We start from the raw sequence: 18168 nt of genomic DNA on the forward strand, positions 1-18168 counted from the left end.
CAACTGTTTCCTAGTGAAAACTCTGCGCTCCAAACATGTCCCAAAGCTGAACTTGTTACTCCCTCTGTGTCTCTGTTATAAAATATAGATTTTTTTTAGTTTTTGTCCTAAATTAAGATCCACTAGTTTCAACTAAGATTATAGAAAAATATATTAACACCTACACTAAATAAATATACTATCAAATATATTTCATGGTAGATTTTTAATGAAACTAATTCGCCATAGATATTTGTGTATTTTTTGATGAACTTTATCAAAGTTAGAATACTTTTAACTTAGAATAGAACTAAAGCAACAATATTTTGGAACGGAGGAAGGAGGAGGAAGTAGTTACTAACGTTCTACGTCTCCACCAAATTTGGTGGTGGGCTGATATCTGAGCGGAGGAAAGTAATTTGCTATCCAAATTAATCGAAAAGGCACGGCCACCGCTGTGCTCACAGGAAAATAAAAGGCAGCAGCAGAGCACACAGAAATAACAGAGTGATAGATACATGAAGCGTAATGCTCTGCGCGTTGATAACGAAAGCGTACGGCACCATTGTTCAGCTCTTCTGCTTTTTTTTTTTTTTTGAGAGGCATATTGTTCGGCTCTTCTGTGAGCAACTTGTTCGCATTTCACAGGGCTCTTCAATGTCCCCTGAAACAAGAGTGCACTGTCGGCCCAATAATAGTCTATAAGGCTAGTCTCAATGGAGCAATCTCAATTGGAGGGTTTCATGAGAGCTTCATGAAAATTGTTGACTTGATAATGTAATTAAGCGAGGAAGTTTCATCATACGAGAGAAGAGTTTCATCCCCATGACACTCAGCTGGCATAATTATCTAGCTCTCAGTCTCGGTAACCGTGCAATGAAACTGTGCACTGAGACTGGCCTAAAGGGGTGTTTGGATTCTGGAGTTAAAGTTAGTCCAAGTCACATCGAATATTCGGAGGCTAATTAGGAGGACTAAATATGAGTTAATTATAAAACTAATTACACAAATGGAGGCTAAACGGCGAGACGAATCTATTAAGCCTAGTTCAGCACATTGTGAAATCATGGACTAATTAGGCTTAAAAGATTCGTTTCGCCGTTTAGCCTCCATCTATGCAATGAGTTTTATAAATAATCTATATTTAATACTCCTAATTAGTATCTAAACATTCGATTCGATGTGACATGAAAACTCCCGGGATCCCAACACCCCCTAAGTGGCATGGTAAAACGAGTTAATGGAGAACTAATCATGGGAGGCAGACAGTACTGGGTGAACAAATCAATCAGGCTGCAAGTAGCAGAAACGAAGATAAGATCACTGGCGCTACGTTAGTGCTCAGGGCTACATCAAATAGGGACCGTCTGATAAAAAAAGAAGGGACCGCCTTTTTGGATGAGAGGGACGACCGTGAGCCTGTGACTGGCAAGCCAAAGTGAACGTCCCCCTTTCGCCAGAGGCCAGAGTGCTGTAACCTCAGTTTTGGAGGATGACACAGCAGCCGACCTTGAATGGACTCTCAGCAGCCAAATACATGCCTCAAATCACCTTTCTCTTTGTAATTATCGTTTTGGACGCCAAAGATTCAAGAGATAGTTCACAAATGAGCCTAGGTTAGCCTGGAAAATATAGAACGCATAGTCCTAATGTCCCTATAAATGGTCAATGCTTTGCTAAGACACAATCATACCTTAAAACAAAACCTCAAACAAAGTTCAATTCACTTGTAAACATCACTGGGAACATTTCCAACTTGTAAACGTCCCTGGGAACATTCTGGCATACACATGTACCGTCAATGCAACGGCATTGTTAAGGTGCACAAAATAGATGGTGTGCTGCGCACAAATCTGAAGCAGATTTTGCTATGCCAGGTCAGGAGATATTGATCACCATCATCCAATCTATTTCATCCAGACATAAAGAAAGCGTAATGCAACAAAATCGTGGCAGGCACAGGAGGCAACTGATTTAACATTCCACATAGGATGATAGAGATCTCGAACAAGTGACCTCTTGTCAGTTGTTGCCATGTCACGACAACCACCATGGCAAACAGAACGTGACAAACATTGAGCAACCATGAACTTAACCAAACCACTTACAGCAAAACAAAGATATTCCATCAGATTTTACACCCCCACCAAAAGCACCAGACAATCCCATGCCATAGCAACATATCCAGTAAACATATATTGATGGGAACCACAAACAAAAAAAGATGCAAGGATATATAGAGTGGTAACATCGACCACAAGCACAGTACCCACAGGTAGCAATTCACATCATCTGGACAATAGTTAGTAATATGTTGTGCCAGTGACTCATTATCATGTTCCGTTTCGTCCATATCAAGGATTACTTTGCAGTGCATTACTTGCAACATTCTACTCACGCCAAATCTAGTTGTAGTGTAGACTGGTTATTCAGTCATCATACAAGTTAGACAGACCCAAATGACAGGCTACTCATAAAAATGCACCATAAAAGCAACAAAGGTAAATTACAGCATTTAATGCTCAGTCACAATCTTGGAATGATCCATCGATTCTTTTTATCCAACAATGCAGGAGAAAACCTGCTGTAAAGTTCAACACTACTGGCAAAAGTGAAATGTAAACTGGCAGTGGGAAAATTGCTACCCAAGAGGCAAAACTTCTCTGACAAATATTAAGCACCTGAATAGTCTATAAGGCGCACAAGTGATACAATTATTACCAATTTTGAGTAGAAAATTGAAAGAGGAAGCATTTTCCTTATCATTTTAGAAGTTCAAAGAGTTTCTCAGCAACCTGCATAGTAGAAATGATCATAGCAAGTAAGCTAGTGTTCCAGTAATCAAAGTACCACATCAACAAGATGAACAGATATGACTACACACAAGCAAGAAGCACTCACATTCTTGTCAACACATTTCCAGTAATCGAAGTACTGGCCAGTACAGTGCTTCTGCCCAGTCTCGTCGTTTTCAATTCTCTTGACACATTTCTGCGCACAACATAAGTGGCATAAGCTCTTGTTCCAGTGTTAAGCGGAACATCAGGTGCTCAGCAAAAGATAACATAATCTATAGCAGTCAATAAGACATGGAGAACTCAATGCTACTATAAAACTGCCAAAAGGCAAGTTGTTCTAGGATTGTGAAGGTACAACATAAATACAGAACAACAAGGTGGCTGCTGAAGATTGCTACCGTTGTTCCAACTTGGATGACATTGTAAAATGCTCAGCCAAACTTAGATGTCATCTGAGAATGGTATTAGTACATTCATCATCAAATGTTCTTCATTACCATTTAATGATCAAAGGTGTCTATACGAGGCCGTGCCCATTTCCTAAGCATGTAGTTATTTAAATGTAAATAATAAGGTTACAGCTAAAATAAGCAGGTTGTAAATGTGGCTTAAAGCAATAAAAATCGCTTTTACATTATATGGTACTTACTCCCAGCAATATACTATAGTTGCTAAAAAAGATAACGGAAGGATATCTTCTAACAGGCCTAGAGATAGTACAGAATTGTATAGAAATAAAGGATAAGCAGATTTTCTTTCTAGATAAGGTTAAAGCAGAACATATTTTGACATAAAGTAGCCTCAAAAGTAGCTCCAATGAGCAGCCTATCTGACTTGAAAGAAAAACAATAGATCAACAATTAAACAAAAAGTAAAAAAAAAACACTCTTCAATAGAACAAGAAGGTCCTCTCAACGTTTTTCTAGCAAATTCATTGGACAATAAAATTCATGTAAATAAACTAATCATATTGGTGCACACATAGACAGCAGACACTGCGCATTGAAGAATCAATAACTGATAAAACAGCATTTTACCTGATATTCGTACCACTGTGACACACACTTAGCCTTTGTGCGATCCTCTAGGAGCGCCTTTGGATCAGATACCTCCTCATCTGCCCTGTAACACAAGACAAGATCCAGATTAAAACAAGAAAAAATTGAATATCTACCATTAGATAACTCAAAGAAATTCACTAAAAGGGGCAATTACCAGCTAGCACAAACATATATCATTACTTACTCCCTCCTTCCCAAGAAGCTGCTTTGCATGCCAAACATTTTGGGACATGCTAAAGTTATTTGGGACAGTACATTTCCGTCCCAAGAAGTGCACTTATTTTGGGACCGAGGAAGCAGTTTACATTTTCTAAAGGAAGTGTCAAGGAACCTTTTAGCACACCAAAACATTTCAACAACACTCACAGAAATATACTGAACTACAGAGTACAGACATCAAACCAGAGCTGCTGCAACATTTTGGTTTCCAATCACAAGCTAACTGCAAACTTGTGGAAACACTAGATATTATACACCTGGTTCAATTACCAAGCTCGGCAACAGAGTTTCACGTAAATCATAACTCACAGAGGATCAACAAACTTGCTTTTTAGCTATTTCAACAGAAATACCATGCTGAATAAATATAGAGCTGAGGAAGCATCTAGAAAAGTTTTAGCATGTAGAAAAAGCTTCAAGTTTGCCAATGCCATGTTTGGTGAATGTAATGATCAGAGCCCAGTGCTGGGAAACCTGAACAGGAACAACTGTCATAAAAGCTAGCTTCCTACTATGCCTACTGAGATATGCACCACCCTTATGCCTAACACCCAATCACTGCCTAGTCCTGATTAGGTGCTACACGCTGCCTAACCTCCTGCCTATCATCTAAACTTTATAGAACAATAATCAGTACCATGAAAGCAAACATGGTACTGCCATCAGACCTGGAAAGAAGAATTACACAGCTTACTTTTAAAAAGAAGAATTACACAGCTTACTTTTAAAAAGAAGAATTGCACAGACACAAACATCAGGAATCACACATAAATAGATATGGAAATTAACAAGATGAGGCGAATGTTTGTTTGATGGCCCATGCCTCATCCTTGCAGGCAGCCTGGGTGAGGCTGGCACTCATACACCCTATGACCCTAGCCAGCACGACCACAGCAATTAGTAATTCACCACAGGGCACCGATTTGCAACAGGGCGTGGTTCTTGTCTATCAAATCCATTACATTGCATCCACGAATTCCCCAGGAAGCAAACAAACGTCCACAAATCAATAGAGGCACGACGGATCCGAGCATCGGCAGCGAGAACCCGGTCGATCCGCGCGTGACGCTTCGATACGGATCAACGCGAGGAGAACGCAAGGAACGGGAGTCTGGATGGGAACGGGTCGGATCGGATTACTCACATGGGCGCGACGAACTCCGGCGAGCAGAGGAAGAACCCCTGATCCAACTGCAGAGGACGGCGGCGATTAAACCAAAGGGAAGAAAGAAACAGATGGCTAGTATGGATCACGAGGTAGGGACGGATCTGGACTCACCGGAGCGAGAGGAGAACGGCGAGGTCGGAGCGGGGCGGTGAGAGAATGCGGGAGATGGGACGAGGGGAGGAAGGGAAGAAGAAGCTTCCGGACCCACGGGATGTGGATTGGCGAGGATGCCGTCTCTTGGGCTGGGCCGCACAGTGTGAGATGGGCCAGCGTGGAAACGCGAGGTGGCCTGGTGGGCTGCATATGCTAACAATATGTTTTTTTCACTATGTTATATCAGTGAGTTCTTTTATCCGATGAAAATGTGACACGTCTTATCCTTTTCAGCGAAACGAAAAAAATGGTTGAAACACTCAGTAGGACTTGGTGCTTCCTAAATCGATCTTCTTCTCTCTTTTTTTCCTGCAAAAATGAAAGATTGACAGCGGAAGAAAAGAAAGCAACCTTTGTAACGGGTCCGTCAAAAACCATTAGCTTATTGCACGCATATATAGGATTTAAAGTTTACAATCTAGTCAACATTTTTTTTATTTTTGCAATATAAATTTGACAAGGTTGAATTTATCATCAAACGAGCAAATGGAATTGCTTGACTTTTTCAATTAAGTGTACTTTCTAATGATAATATAAGATAAATAAATGGTTAAAATTTAATTTGGGAGATCGTACCATATCATATTACACCTTATAAATAGGAATGAAGAGAGTAGCTAACTTACGAGGTGTGAAACCTACAGATGAAGCATGTTACCAAAGTAGTCGAGTTTCCCGTGTAAAAATGAACTGAAAATTTGCTAGAGTAGAGACACAAGTTAAATTGGAGCTTCAACGCGGAGAGAAACAGAAAGATTGTTCTAAAAAGGAGGGGAACTAGAAAGTACCACATGATTTTGATGTCAGTACGTAAAGAAACAGGTTGGCACAAAAATATTACTCTCTTTGTTCCAAAATATATAATGTCTTAGTTTTATTTTAAGTTAAAAACTTCTCTAACTTGTTAAGTTAAAGAAACACATATTGATATTGTAATATCAAATCCATAAAATTATCAAGACATATTTTATGGTTTATCTGATGAAACTCACATGATGCTATCAATATTGGTATATTCTTTTTGATAAATTATTTAAAGTTAAAAAGATTAATTTGATAAAATTAAAATACCTTACATTTTGGATTGAAGATTGAAGGGAGTAACAAAGAAGTCCAAAATCCATTACTAGGAAAGCAGCCTTTTGCGATGAAGAAAAGTCATAGTATTTTTAAAATAGAATAATTGTCTAAGCATGTTGCAAACAAGGCGATCAGTTCCACTATCGCAACAAGAGCCGAGTCAATTGGATCGTAGACTTGAAGTCATAGCTGAGGCAGATGATGTGCGTAACATCCAGTCCATGGATCAGTTGAACCAGCTAGTGGACTGACAATTTGGAGTACAATGCATGTAGCATGTGTCCGCTAGGCACTTTTGGACCTAGGAAAAAGATTTATACGGACCCACTCAAGGTACTCGAAACATACTGGGACATGAAGACTACTTTACAGTGTAGGAGGCGTAGGCTTCATGAATTCTCCAAAGATTAGTCGGGTCGGAAGGAAACTACTCTACCGAGTTAGAGTAGGACTCTGTAACGTACTCGACTAGGACTCATACACAATCCGTCCAGTAACCCTGCTCCCCCGACTATATAAGGGCGGGCAGGGATCCCCTCCAAGACAACTCGATCCAAGTTCAATACAAAACAACACACAGGACGTAGGGTATTACGCGATCTAGCGGTCAGCACCTGTCTAAATTGTGTTCCTTGCGTCACCATCGACTCCTTGATTCTCGACGACACCCACCGCATAAAAGACCACCTAGGGTACCCTCTAGGCGGGTTGCAGGTCTAATACACCGACATCATGTAGCTCTAGGACTTTACTTCTAAATTGGAAGTGGAGAGTGGAATGAGCTAATTTAAATAGTCAACTTTAGGAGGTATTGCAAACTTGGTTTAACCCTTTTACGTGAAGCAGGGATGGAAGCGTAAGCATGTTGCAATGTAGATGTGGTCCACTCAGCGCGCAGAGTGGTCATGAGCCGTTTTCTAGGTTGGGTCATTACGATGAGTACGTAGAATAATTCTTCATCCTCGAATAATTCTTCATCCTCGATGAGTTCTCTAGAAAACACCATCTTCATCTCATAGAGTGTGCATATGAACTGTTCATGTACTCTAAGATGGATATGTCACCCTTTTTTTAGTGGCTTGGGCAACCCGCATGCTGACAAAGCATGCAGAGGCAACACATGCAGTCCTAGTAGATTAAGATTTGTAACAGGATTTCCTTGTGGGGCAAGACCTTTCCACCCTATAAATATAAAGGGCGCGACCGATTGAGGCTAACACACAATCAACCAAAACATTTACCTTTGCTTTTATTTCCAAACCCTAATATTTTCCAATCCCTTTTGCTTTCCTCCTTCGTCTCTATGGTAGTTGAGGACGTTCTGAGTGGTCTGCTGATCTCAGAGCAACCCTAGGTGCACCATCCCTGACGGGGTCCCTCCCGGGGTGGTGATCGTAGGTTTTCATGTCGACCATGTGCAAACCGGTCTAATTGGCTTCCCTGACCAGGCTAACTAGCCAAGGGCAGGAGCCACGTGAGGAGAGTTTTGACGACTGTGTGATCTAGCGCATTCGTTGACCAAGAAAAGCATCAACACATTTTTGGCGAGCCCGCTGGGGAAGAAAGATCTGATTTCTACAAGTGTTCTATCAAACCCTAGCCAGATGGGATCTACCATGGAAATCAACAAGGACAAGATCATCACGGCCTCCATTAAAGGTCTTAGTGAAGAAGAGCGCCAGAAGTATTTGGCGACGGAGGAGTACTTCAAGACGCAATTCTTGATGGGCTTCTAGAAGGACCACCAGGGCACGGTGACAAGAGTGCAAGATTTTGTGATGCCCTCGTTCAAGATAAACGACAACAAGGTTGAGATAATTGACACTGTAAGCAAATCACCACTACCTCATCTCTACTTAATAGTAAATTTAATCAACACGTCTTGGGTAGTGATGAGCTTCTTACTTCTTACATTGCACGTTTAGAATGACTAGATGACATAGAAAAAGGGAAATCTATTTCATCTACTAATAATGTTACAAGTAGCAGTGCTCCTCAAATTGATCCATGTGGGATAGTGCATCCTAGCTCGTTGGCAACGCCAAGGGTTAGTCTGAAAATCCATTGTATGGCATGCCGCTCAACTTTTTCCCAGGCCAGACGCCACCAGTTCAACCACCAAAGTCGAACATGGCTAGAGTGGTTAGACTAGTCCAGGCAACCGGTCAGATCGGTCTGACCAATGCATTGGCAGTTGTGCCCGAGCAGCCTATGCCGCTTGTTGTTGTGCCTAGTTCGGCTGCTCCTAGCCGTACTAATAGGACCCTTATACAATACAATAGTGCATACACCGTCATCACCTAATGTCATATCCGATGATGTTTTTGAGGCTTATAGGCTTTCTCTAGCTAATAGCATGCCCCATTTGAATAAGATGAATACAGTAGCTACAACGCCACAATAACCAAATAATTCTAATTGGAATGAATTTGCTAAATTTAAAGAAGATTTGGCTAATGTGATGAGAAATAAGTGTGGTGTTGATTGGCAATTCTAAGTTGTACCAAAAGCCATATAATGCTGAGTTTGATAATGTTCCCTTTCTTGTTGGTTGGCGTATGCCTAATTTTATTAAATTTAATGGTGAAGATAACCGAACCACCTAGAAACATATTATTCATTTTACTACTCAACTAGGTGAGGCGGGTTCCTATAATATTTTGAAAATGCGATCGTTTGCTTTATCTTTGACTGGAACTGCTTTTGCTTGGTTTTCTTCCTTAGCTTCTGGTTCTATTGACTCTTGGGATCAATTAGAATAGAAATTTCATGATCACTTTTATAGTGGGAGATTTTAATTAAAGTTGATAGATTTAACATCGGTTAGGCGAGGTAGACATGAATTTGAATCTGATTATATAAAACAATTCAAAGAAACCAAAAACCGTTGCTTTAATTTGTCAATTTCTGATTTGGATCTTGCTGATATTGCTTTTAAGGCCTTAAGATCATCAATTAGGGATAAGATAGATGGTTATGGATTTCTTTCAATTGCACAAGTACAAGTGAGAGCTTTAATACAAGAAAACCGAATGAAAAAAGAAAAGGAAAATTTTAAATCTCATCGGTCTAATATGCATGCTATCGAATATGATTCTGATAGTTCGAATGATGATGATAATGGTGTATATGTTGCTGAATTTGTGTGGCCTTCTAATTAAGGCTAAAACTTATTCTTGTTCATCTCTTAAGCTGGCTCGTAAGGGTCGGCAAGAAGAAGTAAAATTTACTTTTGATGTTTCCAAATGTGATCGCATATTTCATGAATTGTTTAAAATTGGAAACCTTAATATATCTCATGCTATACCTCCACTTGAAGAATTGAAACAGCATGCCTATTGCAAGTTTCATAATTCTTTCTTACATGCTACCAATGATTGCAATGTGTTCCATCGACAGGTTCAATCGACCATAAATGAAGGACGATTGGCTTTTCATGAGATGCAAGTGGATAAGAAAACTTTCCCTGTCAACACCATGGATCTGCAGTAGCCCAAGGTACTAGTTCGGCCGCATCAAGCTGAAGCAACCAAAGGCAAAAATGTGGTGGTTGGTGAGGATCAGCTCGATTTAGGGGCAAAGAGTTGACATGAAAGGTGGCTTATGAGAAGACTCCTAAATAGCAGAGAGTCATTCAAGATTACCGTGAGAGCTTCTGCACACGGGGGGGAGCAAGGGTCGACCTTGCTGACTGGTTAAAGACTGTTTGAGCCTGCTGCGTAGGACAAACCGGTCAGACCGGTTCAGGCAGCCGTTCATACCCGTTCGGCCTAGGGCTGCCCCCGAATGCTGAAACCGAAGTGTCCGGAGATTGGAACCTGGAAGCTTAACTTGGCAAAAGACCAAGGGAGTGATGCAAAGGAGAAAATCACATTTGACAAACTTTTGGCCAAGTAATCCAACCAAAAGGCCATTACAAGTGATCGATCACTAAAAAAAGAATGAAGTCACCCATGCGCCAAGAGGGGCCGATTTTGCCTCCAAGAGCAGCTACAAGGCAGAGGGATGGATATTTCCAACGGAAGCAGTACTCTACCACATCATGGGCTCCTCCAACGTCAAATCCACCATGCCCGATGTGGGATGATAATGGTGTGATGTGGGTACCTTATCGATCGGTGCAGCAGTAACCCTTCCATCCTGGATAGGGAGAATCAAAGAGACCAGCTCTAGAAAGGATATCACACCCTGTGCATGATCGTTTGGTGCTTCGCTAATCAGGTTCGAGCCATCAGGCTCAACCGGTCTGACCGGCCTACCCAGGCACCCAGGCTATTTCCTCCAAGGCAAGCGTATCATCCCAAGAAGAAAGAGGAGGAGGTGCAGAAGATGGATATTGACCCAGAGAGGACTACAAGTAAGGATATAATCCAGATTGGGTGCATGAAGGTCCCTATTGAGGATGATGCCAAAAGGATGATTGCAATAGACAATAAGGCTAAGACATCTGTCCAGAGGATCACTGATGCTAATGATCATGAAGCCAGCAGCAACAGCTCTAGCTCCAAATACTTTTTACCAAGGTGGTATACTCCGGGCTTGACTCGCACTCGAAGGAGGAAGGTCCAAAGGTTACGTTTTTTCAGGAGAGAAAAGAGCAAGAGCTGGAGAAACAGAGGGATGAGACCTTCAACAAGTACAGACCGATGGTCCCGTAGAAGGAGTGGAAGGTCAAGGTAGATGCTCAGCTAGCACCTGCACCGGTTAGACCAGCAGAGGCACCAGTCAGACCGGTTGAGATGACTAAGCCGGTTTCTAAACCGGTCAAACTGGTCGTGGAACCGGTACAACCAGTCGAGCCAAAGATGCCGCCCGATTTTGCTTCTTCTACTCCAGTACCTTGTGACAAAGAGTTGACATCGGTTCCTAAAACAGAAGACGATGAGCAACTTGGTGATTACAGTTCTTCACCTGAGCGCATGAGCCTTGATATTAATGTGGTGCATATGTCTCTGGAAGGCTATGTTATTCCAGAAGATGATTTGGCACATCTTAATTTTGGACCCAAGGAAGCTATATTCTAGAATCCTAAAGCTATTGATAATCATCTAAAAGCATTGTATATGAAGGGGCACATCAATGGGAAACTAATTTTTTGGATACTAGTTGATGGAGGGGCAATTGTCACCTTGATGCCCTATTCTTTGTTCAAGAAATTGGGTGGTTCAAATGAGGAGCTGATCAAGGCCAACATGACCGTCAGCGGTGTGGGAGGAGGCAAGCCTATGGGAGCTATAGGCGTTGTCTCTATGGAGCTCACCGTTGGGAGCAAGACATTGGCTATCGCTTTCTTCATCGTCGAGACGCAAGGTAACTTTAGCTTGATTTTGGGTCGTGATTGGATACATGCAAATCAGTGCATTCCTTCTACCTTGCATCAATTTTTAATTCAATGGGTATGCGATGAAGTAGAGGTTTGCATGGTGATACATCGGCTTGTGTTGTTGTAGCTGATAGTTCCACCATAGGCATACATGATAATGTTAGATGTTTATCTAGTTTAGACCTTTCTGATTATGAGCTCATCAGTTGTACTAAAGATGGCTTTGTCCCTGTTTTCCTAAAGCCAGTCGAAAATCGGCTAAACCACCTCATGTGATTTAATAGATAAAAATCTAGAGTGGTTGCAGCAGAGACTTGAACACTATCGGGCGCATAAGAATGACACGTGTGAAGCCATTGAAAACTTTGATTATATGAGTAAATTGGGATAAGGGTTTACGTCGACTAATCCTTTAGAGGAGGTAGATATTGGTGATGGTACTGTACCTAGGCCGACATTTGTAAACAAGAATCTTGAGCCTGCATTTAGGGCTGAATTAATTAAGTTATTAAAAGAGTATGTCCATTGTTTTACTTGGAATTATCATGAGATGCCTGGTTTAAGCCACGAGTTAGTTGAGCATCGGCTACCAATCAAACCTGGTTTTAGGCCTCATAAACAACCTGCTAGGCGATTTAATCCCATCATATATGACCGAGTTAAAGAAGAGATTAATCGATTGCTAGATGCTAAGTTTATTAGGCCTTGTCGATATGCTGATTGGATTTCCAATATTGTGCCTGTTGAGAAGAAAGGTATGGGTAAGCTCAGAGTTTGCATTGATTTTAGAGATCTTAATAGAGCTACTCCTAAAGATGAATATCCTATGCCTATAGCCGATATACTTATTAATGCTTCTTCTGGACATAGAGTTATTGGATTTCTTGATGGTAATGCTGGATATAATCAAATCTTTATGGCTGAAGAGGATATTTCCAAAATAGCCTTTGTACATCCAGGATTTGTTGGTTTATTCAAGTGGGTAGTCATGACTTTTGGTTTAAAGGATGCTAGTGCTACTTATCAAAGAGCTATAAATTTAATCTTTCATGACTTCCTTGGTGTAATATTAGAAGTTTATATTGATGATGTTGTTGTCAAATCGGCTGGTTTAGAACCCCATTTAACTGATTTAAGACTCGCTTTTGAGAAAGTGCGTCGATATGCCTTAAAGATGAATCCACTCAACTGTGCTTTTGGTGTATTGGCTGGGAAGTTTTTAGGCTTCATTGTGCATGAGAACGGTGTAGAGATAAATCCTAAGAAAATTGACTCTATTAGAAAAGTACAAGCTTCTACCTGCAAGAGAGAGCTGCAGAAGTTCTTGCACAAGGTGAATTATTTGAGAAGGTTCATTTGTAACTTGTCTAGGAAGGTGAATTTTTTTTCTCCTATTCTTCGATTGAAAAATGAAGCTGAATTCACTTGGGGGGGCAAAACAGTAAGAGGCCTTTGAGGAGATCAAACACTATTTGTCTTCGCTGCCCGTTCTTTAAACACCAAAGAGTGGGGTTTCTTTCAGATTATATGTGCCAGCTGAAAAAGGTGTTATTGGGGTTGTTTTGATTCAAGAAAATGAAAGCAAGGAGCATATTGTTACATATATGAGTAGAAGCTGTTGGACGCCGAGACAAGGTACATGTTTATTGAGAGGTTGTGCTTATCATTATATTATGCTTGTACCAAGTTGAGGCATTATTTATTATCAAATACTTGCAGAGTAGCATGCCAAACCGACATAATTAAATACATGTTGCATAGGCCAATTATAAGTGGTAGAATTGGTAAATGGGATTATGCTCTCATTGAATATGATTTGGTTTGTGAACCTATCCATGAAAGGCCAAATTGTAGCTGATTTTATTGTTGAGCATAGAATTAATGAGCAACTTGATTTAAATGTCGGTTATGTTACTTTTACCCCATGGAAATTGCACTTTGATGGATCGGTTTGCAAAAGTGGCTACGGTGTTGGTGTTATTCTTATATCACGAAACAGTGTTGTCTTTGAAGCTCTTAACTGGTTGGATTATAAGTGTACTAATAACCAAACCGAATATGAAGCTTTCTGGTTTGGGTTAGAAATTTTGTATAACATGGGAGTAAAACATGTAGAAGCTTATGGCGATTCTCTATTGGTGGTACAACATGTTTGTAAGGTATGCCAATGCTTAGATGGGTTTTTAAATGCTTATCTTGATAAATGCTTAGATATCATATCTTGCTTGGATGAATTTGTTATTTATCATGTACTAAGAGAACAGAATCCGAGGGCTAATGCTCTAGCACAACAAGTGTCTGGCTATAATGTTTAGAAAAGAAATTTTTGTGAAAGAAAGCTAACATTTTATGAAGCCAATGGTAATGCCCTGCAGGAGCCGATCCAACCGCTCCCTCCAACCAGTCTGACTGGTGTAACCGGTCTAATCGCCTAGGCGACTAGTCTGACCGGCCTGTCTGCTGAAAGTCCTACTTCGGCCATTGAATGTCCTAAAACCATTGAGGATGAAGTGGACAATTGGAGGAAACCTCTTATTGATTATTTATAGAATCCTAGGTGCTCAGTTGACCGAAAAGTCCGATGATGGGCTTTCAAGTTCACTTTGGTTGATGGTGAGTTATATCATCTGATCGCTGAGGATTTGCTTTTGAAGTGCTTGGATTCTAATCAGGCCAGAGTGGCTATGGGAGAGGTTCATGAAGGAATTTGTGGTACACATCAGTCAGCTCCTAAGATGAAGTGGCTTCTTAGGCGGGCTTGCTTTTATTGGCCTAATATAATAGCCGATTGTTTTTGCTACTACAAAGGATGTGAAGAGTGTCAAAAGTTTGAGGATGTTTAGATGGTGCCTGCTGCATTGATGCATCCTATTGTTAAGCCATGGTCTTTTTCGAGGATGGGGATTGGACTTTGTTGGTAAAATTCATCCTCCTTTATCAAAAGGACATTGTTTTGTGATTGTAGCTACTGATTATTTCACCAAGTAGACCGAAACAATTCCCCTTAAGAATATATGACACATCGAGAGGTAATTGAGTTTATTAGGGAGAATATTGTGCATAGATTTGGCATTCCACAAACTTTAACTACGGATCAAGGGACTTCGTTCATATCTAAAGAGGTGTGTGAATTTGTTGTATCCTATGATATTAAATTGCTCAATTCATCTCCATATTATGCTCAAGCTAATGGTCAAACCGAGTCTAGCACAAGATTTTGATTAAGCTCATAAAGAAGAAGATAGAAGAGAATCCTAGAAGATGGCATGAGGTATTGTCCGAAGCTTTATGGGCTCATTTCTAGACATGGTGCTACCAAAGTTACTCCTTTTGAGCTTGTCTATGGTCAAGAAGCCATTTTACCCATTGAGGTGAATCTAGGTGCATATAGGTTGACTAGACAAAATAATCTTGACGTTGATACTTATCATGCTTTGATGATGGATAATATTGATGAGGTAACCGACAAGCGATTGGAGGCTTTAAAGGAGATTGAGAAGGACAAAGTTTGAGTTGTAAGAGCATATAACAAGAAGGTAAAAGCTAAATCTTTTCAAGTTAATGATCTAGTTTGGACGACAATTCTAGCTATAGGGACCAAAAGTAACAAGTTTGGCAAGTGGTCTCCAAGTTGGGAAGGGCCATACAAGATTGTGAAGGTGCTTTTTGGGAATTCATATATGGTAGATACTTTACAGGGACAGCAGTTGCCTAGAGCTCTCAATGGGAGGTACTTGAAGAAGTACTATCCAAGTGTATGGCAAGATGCTTGATGTAACATGGCCAGTATCTTCAAATATCACCCTTAGAATGAATGGCCGGTGGATTCTATAGAAAACATCTCCCTTAGGCTTGTTTTTGTTTTCTGGTACGCAATGCTTTACCCAAAAATAGGGGGGCATGTGTTGGAGCCCAAAATTGGCAGCAAGCCGATTAGGCTGGGACCAACCGGTCAGACCGGTACCTCCAAGCGGTCTGAACGGTCTTGAGTCCTGTAGCTGGTCTGGCAAGGCCAACCGGTCTGACCGGTGGGCTCAACCAGTCTTATGGGTCCAACCCTAATCCGAGTAGAATTGACGAGTCCTAGTAGATTAAGATTTGTAACAAGATTTCCTTGCGGGGCAAGACCTCCCCACCCTATAAATATAAAGGGCCGCGACCGATCGAGGCTAATACCCACTCCATCAAAACATTTATTTTTTTACTTTTATTTCTACACCCTAATCTTTTTCACCCCCTTTGCTTTCCTCCTTCGTCTTGATAGTGGTTGAGGATGTTCTGAGTGGCCTACCGATCTCAGAGCAACCCTAGGTGCACCATCCCTAACGGGGTCCCTCCCGGGGTGGTGATTGTATGTTTTCACGTCGCCCCTGTGCAAACCGATATGACCGGCATCCCTGACCGGTCTGACCGGCCAAGGGTAGGAGCCACGTGAGGAGAGTTTCAACGACTGTGCAATCTAGCGCATTTGGTGTGTTGACCAAGAAAAGCGTCAACAGGCTGCAACCTACGCCACAACATCTTTGATCCTGGACGACAACACCTAAGCGTAGGACACATCGTTCTGTAGCTAACCATTTTTCATGTACCATATTTGGCACCTAACATCCTTGCCATCCTTCTTACGATCTATCTGGACTAATGGGGTCTAAGAGCATCACCGGTAGATTGATAAAACCAATCCTCTTTTCCTATATCCTAGCACAAAGGGTTTAGGGATCAATGTGAAAAGGTGTGTTCCAGCAAATTCCCTTTTCATTTATTTTCTTTCTAAATTCCCTTTACCCTTATTCTCTTTAGAAGGCGGATTTCTCCTCTCCTTTTTCCTTTCTGTTTCTCATTTTTCACCTTCTTGCGCCATCGTGCTCGGCCGAACCTAACTCGCCCTAGCCGAGCGTTGCTTGTGGGCGGCTCTCCTTGCCCTTCCCCCTTGAGCAAGTGCCGCTTGAAGCCTCGGGCGACCAAGGTGCTGGATAGTGCCACCAGCCTGACCAACACCATCTCGGCCATGTGTGTCCGCCCTGATTGCCTAAAGATGTCTAGCAGAACATGGCCTAGCCCGCGCCTCCACTCCATGCATGGTTTGCGGCTACCGCTTTGTTGACCACCACACGGAGCCGCCATCCCATCCGATCCAACATCGATGGTGGCCTGCCTCCATTTTAGTGACCATTTCGCCGGTGCTCTCAGGCTCTCAGCCCTAATCCATCGCACCAGTTCCATGGTTGCACCGGGTCGGACCACCTAGCCACTTTGACAAACTCCCCTTTTTTGTAGTGCTTTGACCAGAGAAGATGAAGAGCGGAAGAAGGGAAAAATAAAAACCACTTACATGTGAGCCCTATGTGTCATGGGAGATAGATAAAAGGGAAAAGGAATGAGTATGCTGGAGGTGCTCTAAAACACACTGGTGAGCTTCAATCCACGCACCACAGATGATGGCAAGGATGCGCGCCTTCCTTAAGGACGGCCACAATGGGGAACAAAAGTGGTCTTTATAGGGGTATATGGACTAGCTCACCACTATGGAGCATGGCGGTAAGAGATGAAATAGCTAAAGGTAGCCATAGCACTAAGACCCCCTATATGGAACAAAGTAATATTTCTCTCTCCTGTACTTGATGGAACCTTAGGGCAGTTGAACTGCGGTGGTTGCCCGGATTGATGTCACAGCCTCCTTGCACCCATCCAAGCTCGCTGCACCGCCCAACATCATCAGCGTGCCGCCTCCCGTGCTGCCCCATTGGGACCCACACCATCAGCTGACCAACTCTGCCATGCTCTGGCCTGCTCGCCGGGGCGCTACTGCCGTTCCTGGCCATCACCAAAAGTTGTGTGCCCTTGACCGCAGTGCCTCCATTTTTATTCACGTGCTGCGCAGATCAGGGTTGTAGTTGTTAGATCTCGCTGATGAGGAGGACGAGCAATGCAGCGGCGCAAGCGAGAAAGAAGGGGATAGGGAAAGAAAGAAATGGGAATAGGGGCCATGGAGCTCGATTTTGCCGAAAAGGAAATCAATCCAGCTATAGGAGAGGTCGTTCGGGTGAGTACGGGCTCGATCTGTGGTAGAGCGCATGCGGGCGAGCTAGCGATGTGGAGGGCGGCGGTGATTTGATAGCGGAATCACGATGGAGGTCAACGGGGCCTGCGAGGAAAGAGGAAAGGGCTGACCATTGGAGAGAGATAGGAATTTTTACTGTACAAATGGGCCCACTTGTGACACATTGTGAATTTTTCAATAGTTGTGGACTAGTGTTTTTGGGTCCACTCATGTAGAGTATAGACCAGTTGGTCTTGATACATTGCTGCTGCCTTATGCTTATTGGTTTCGTTAAGCAACTACTCCCTCTATTTCAAATTATAGGTCGTTTTGGCTTTTCTATATTC

General features: G+C 42.0%; 1 protein-coding gene across 2 annotated transcripts; it reads right to left on the reverse strand.

The window, feature by feature from the left end:
• Positions 1-2459: 2459 nt before the first annotated feature.
• On the reverse strand, positions 2460-5543 carry LOC117841735 (cytochrome b-c1 complex subunit 6). Of its 2 annotated transcripts, XM_034722218.2 has the most exons (5): positions 5337-5543; positions 5202-5248; positions 3815-3899; positions 2881-2970; positions 2460-2774 (listed from the first exon to the last, which is right to left on the reverse strand). In XM_034722218.2, exons 1-5 carry the CDS (start codon positions 5526-5528, stop codon positions 2742-2744), a joined length of 447 nt encoding a protein of 148 aa, XP_034578109.1. In that variant the 5' UTR covers positions 5529-5543; the 3' UTR covers positions 2460-2741. The 2 variants fall into 2 exon arrangements, with proteins under 2 accessions (XP_034578109.1, XP_034578110.1); XM_034722219.2 differs by lacking the exons at positions 5202-5248; positions 5337-5543 and adding an exon at positions 3993-5153.
• Between the last annotated feature and the right edge of the window lie 12625 nt (positions 5544-18168).

The sequence above is a fragment of the Setaria viridis genome, chromosome 1, assembly GCF_005286985.2.
Source record: "Setaria viridis chromosome 1, Setaria_viridis_v4.0, whole genome shotgun sequence".
In the NCBI taxonomy this organism is placed as follows: domain Eukaryota; kingdom Viridiplantae; phylum Streptophyta; class Magnoliopsida; order Poales; family Poaceae; genus Setaria; species Setaria viridis.

Bases quoted from the DNA above. Each gene is read 5' to 3' on its own strand.
- LOC117841735 (XM_034722218.2), bottom strand. From the start codon at position 5,528: ATGCAGCCCACCAGGCCACCTCGCGTTTCCACGCTGGCCCATCTCACA. The intron at 3,900-5,201 runs GTGAGTAATCCG...CTTGTGTTACAG, and splicing joins CCGGAGTTCGTCGCGCCCAT to GGCAGATGAGGAGGTATCTG. The intron at 2,971-3,814 runs GTAAAATGCTGT...TGTTGTGCGCAG, and splicing joins CACAGTGGTACGAATATCAG to AAATGTGTCAAGAGAATTGA.